The sequence below is a fragment of the Salvia splendens genome, chromosome 3, assembly GCF_004379255.2.
Source record: "Salvia splendens isolate huo1 chromosome 3, SspV2, whole genome shotgun sequence".
NCBI classification, from domain to species: domain Eukaryota; kingdom Viridiplantae; phylum Streptophyta; class Magnoliopsida; order Lamiales; family Lamiaceae; genus Salvia; species Salvia splendens.
Genome location: NC_056034.1, coordinates 41,969,398 through 41,973,540, shown reverse-complemented (window position 1 = coordinate 41,973,540; position 4,143 = coordinate 41,969,398). Strand labels below are relative to the sequence as shown.

At 36.6% G+C, this 4,143-nt stretch overlaps 1 protein-coding gene across 1 annotated transcript; it reads right to left on the bottom strand.

Annotated features, from left to right (window-relative positions):
* Window positions 1–955: 955 nt before the first annotated feature.
* LOC121793883 (cytochrome P450 714C2-like) lies at window positions 956–3,310 on the bottom strand. The gene is made up of 5 exons (XM_042191907.1): window positions 3,004–3,310; window positions 2,708–2,934; window positions 2,101–2,351; window positions 1,676–2,030; window positions 956–1,576 (listed from the first exon to the last, which is right to left on the bottom strand). The coding sequence occupies exons 1-5, from the start codon at window positions 3,266–3,268 to the stop codon at window positions 1,151–1,153; spliced, it is 1,524 nt and encodes a 507-aa protein (XP_042047841.1). The 5' UTR covers window positions 3,269–3,310; the 3' UTR covers window positions 956–1,150.
* Window positions 3,311–4,143: the final 833 nt, after the last annotated feature.

The window sequence follows — 4,143 nt, the reverse complement described above, 5'->3', positions numbered from 1 at the left end:
AAGAATTTCATCATGAAAAAGAAGAATTGAGAGAAATAGAGGAAGATACGATAATGAATGAACACTCACTAGATGAATTTTTTTTTGCATATTACAACTGTGATTTACTTAAATAGAGTTGGATGAAAAGTTTGTTGGAATATTAATGACAAAAGGGTATGAAAGAGAGAAAAATATAATTCTCCATACACAAGCTAAAGCAGAAAGCTATCCGACGTATTTTGTAGGATACATATCGCCTTATTTTGAATGTCTATCTGCGGGCTCTAGATGGGCCTTAGGAAAAACACAGGCTTGTATGGTAGTATATCTATAATATCAAATATTTAGAAATGACTAGATAAATATCTATATCTTGGCATTACTAACTTATCAAACGGGTAGTGTTAAGAATGAATGTGATGGCCGCCTTATTTCTCATTACAAAATAAAAAGAACTTATAATGTCACACACCTCACTTAGGCTTATTTTAAAAAATTTAGTAGTATAAGCATAAAATTAAAATGCTTTGATAACTCATATATTAACATGTTGAAACATTTGATTAAAATATTACTAAAACAGAAATAATGGCTTAAATAAATTTAGTCGAATATTCCTTAAACTTACCATATAATGACAAAAAGTCATTTATACTTAAATTAGATCTTATGGATTTTTTTTTAATTACCAAAGGTATCTACCGGTGAGCCCAATGACTATTTCCCGCACTGATTTGTAGACATCTCGATGGAAGAGACAACTGACCCAATAACTATTTTACGCATTGATTTGTAGGCACCTCGATGGGTGAGAACTGACTCAAGGATTTAAGGCTGCTTCATACTCAAAGGCAATGATCCATCCCCTGACCACTTGGTTAAGGATGGACGAGTCCCATGCCACTCGAGCACACCCCTCAATCAATCATTAGGCCTACTTCCACTAGCTACGTAAATAAATGTGCAAATTATATAATAATGCAGCCATGTAGGACCAGCTGAATTTCCCATTTCAATACATTGTCAATTAAGTTAGAGATGACAAATAAGACCAACTAATTAACCATCTTAAATGCATACAAAAGAAGAAGAAAAACCACTTATTTGCGTACAAACTTATTCGATAGAATAACCAACACAAAAAGCAACTTGTTCGTACTCTTCTTAATCATATCTTGTTAATTAAAATGTGAACTCCATGCTTAGGCTCTATCATCATGGTCATCTCTGGCTTATGAACATATTTGGGAGACAAAGTGAAGGAGAAGTTGGAGATGATTAGAGCCATGAGGTACTTAAGCTCCACCATGGCCAGATGTTGCCCGACACACACACGTTGTCCAAACCCGAAGGGCATGTAGCACTTGGGGCTCTTGCAAGCACCCGAGATCCCATTTTGGAACCTCTCCGGCTTGAATTGGAGAGCATCCGGACCCCATATGTCACGGTCCGTATGCAACGTGGCCACCATGGTCCACACATTCACGCCCTTTGGCACGTGCACGTTCCCTATCTTCATATCTTTTGACACCTCCCGAGCAAGGGTTGGCGACGGTGGATACAACCTCATTGTCTCTTGAATCACGGTATGCAACTGCAACAAACACAAACATATAAAACTCAAACTAATATTTCTTTTATCTTACTCACATTTTATTATAAAACTAGTAAATGACATATCGTCTCATCTAACCTGTTTCATTTTACTAAGCATGTCAACGTCGGGGACCTGCCCCCGACACACTTGCTCTACTTCTTCCCGAATGCGCGTTTGCCACTCGGGGTTTGAAGCTAACAACATTAAACACCATGAAGCTGAAATGGCGGATGTCTCGAAGCCAGCTAAGTATATGTTTCTGCAGTTATCGACAATGAACTGATCCATCGCAGAAGATGTTGAATAAGTCCCCTTTGCTCCTTCTACAAGAGTTTGAAGCAAATCCTTCTCGTATCCAGCCTCTTCCCTCTCCTTTACAAGCTTCAATATTGATGTCCGGATTTCCTTCTCCAAAGCCCATATCTTCCTATTGCTCTTTGTCGGAAGATGCCTATATATATACACGAGAAAGATTATTTTTTGCTCAGTCCATTAATTAGTCATTATATAATTAGTTATACCTTAATCCGGGAAGGCCAACAGACATTGTTTTCTTGGACACAAGCTCTTGGAGAGCCCCAAGCATCAAGAAAATATAATGTCCTTTAGTATAATTACTTCCAAAACAAGCTCTCGAAATAATATCTCCTGAAAATCTCTTCATGTAACTGTCGACAGCGATGTCAAGAACTCCACCATTGTTGGCTTCGATTTCTTGCTTCCATGTATTCACCACTGTGTCGGCAGATTCAGAGATTATGCTCATCATTCCCTGCATCACCATCCCTGACTTAGTACTAGTAGTATTTTCTTGACCAAAAAAATACAAAAATACTCTATCCATTCTAAATTATGAGTATAGTATTTTTTGCAATTCTATTATAGACTAAACATGAGAATTCATCCCAAAATAAATAATCTCTTAGACAAGATGTAATTGCCTTAAACGACCGATGTGTGGGGTAATAAAGTCTAAACATTGACCCTCTTACGACCCCTTTAAGATTCAACGTCTTTGTTGGTCTAGGCCATAATTCCTACATAAATAGTCTTACATAATCGATGTGAGACACTAGAATCCATAACAAATTCACTAAGGAAAGTGGGTGTTTTAACTATTTTACTTACCTTAACCTTGTCCATAAACAACTCGGGAGCCATGATCTTTCTTTGTCGTGCCCAAATCGCACCGTTGGATGTCAAGATGCCCTGTCCAAGAAGAGGGCCAAATGTTTTCTGCTGGTAAGCAGGCCTCCCCAAGTCCTGAGACGTCGTCGTTGTGATCTCCTTCACGACGTTTGGATCGCTCACGTATAGAACTTGCAGATTCCCCAGAGAAAATGTGAACATTTGACCTAATTAAAAGAGAAAAAAAAAGTTAAATTAGCATGCATGAACATTTTAAAATGACTGATGCATCATACCGTATTGCTTCCTCCATAGCTCCAAAAATGGGAATACGGAGGCGGTGTTGTGGACGGCTGGGGGGCCCGACTTGGCAGCAGCATTCGTGGCAGCGTCCCGGGATTTCTTGATCTCGAGGATGTTACCGAGGAGGATTTTTGGAGGAGGGCCATTGATTCCTTGTTTCTTCAACGCTTTTTGTATCTTTCTGGGATTTGCCACCAGAGAAATGTAGAGGTAGACGATGAATCCGAGCACCAGAGCAAAAATTGTAGAGAGAAACATCTTTCCTTAGCAAAAAAGCACAAATACTAAGAATGTATTTGGTTGATGATGTGGTGATCAACTTTTAGTTCTAGTGTGTGTATATATAGACATGTCACACGTAGTAGGAGTACTATTATGGGTTTAAATAAATATGGCATTGTTCAGTTGGTTGGCAGCCAATTGTTGTTAATGTGGATTGACTTAGTAAATGAGGCAATAGTTGAAGGTAAGAATTAAGTAGTGCTTCAGTTGCTGATCAAATTTGACTAGCTGATCAAGAATTCCTATGAATACTATCAACTGTTATAGATAATTTTAGCATTAATTACCTAAAATATTGTTCGTCTATTATTGGGTGAGTATCCATTTCCACGATTTCTAGAAGAGCGATTATTGGGTTACTATCCATTTTCTAAATTTCTGCTAGAGGCAGCAGACCAAATTCAATAAAATAATGATTTAAGTTTAGGATTAACCTATTCCTTCAGGTCAATAATTATATTTAAATATAACATATATAGGACGAATTCAACCTTTAAGTTCTTGATTAGAAGTTTTCCACAAAGAAAATAAAAATTAGTTCAAGATTTATATACCCCGTGACACTTTGGCACTGTAATAAATATTATTTTTCTATTATGGACAGACTAAATTCGGTCTTTTGACTTTATTAAATGTTTGATCAGCAGCCAAACATTAGAGCTTCTGACCGAATGAAATTCAATATCCCATATATCGGCATTACATTTACATCCAATAATACTAAATTAATTACTGTAAAAATATTTATAATAAAAATGAAATTTATTACTCCTACTTTTGAAGTTATCATTCATAATAATAACTTTTATAAAAAAATGGAATAAATTAGAAGTACTACTTAAAAAAAATAC

Coding starts and splice junctions, on each gene's coding strand:
- LOC121793883 (XM_042191907.1), bottom strand. CDS start 3,268: ATGTTTCTCTCTACAATTTTTGCTCTGGTGCTCGGATTCATCGTCTAC. Junction 2,352..2,707: donor TGTTTATGGACAAGGTTAAG/GTAAGTAAAATA, acceptor ATGGTGATGCAG/GGAATGATGAGCATAATCTC. Junction 2,031..2,100: donor GTTGGCCTTCCCGGATTAAG/GTATAACTAATT, acceptor GTATATATATAG/GCATCTTCCGACAAAGAGCA.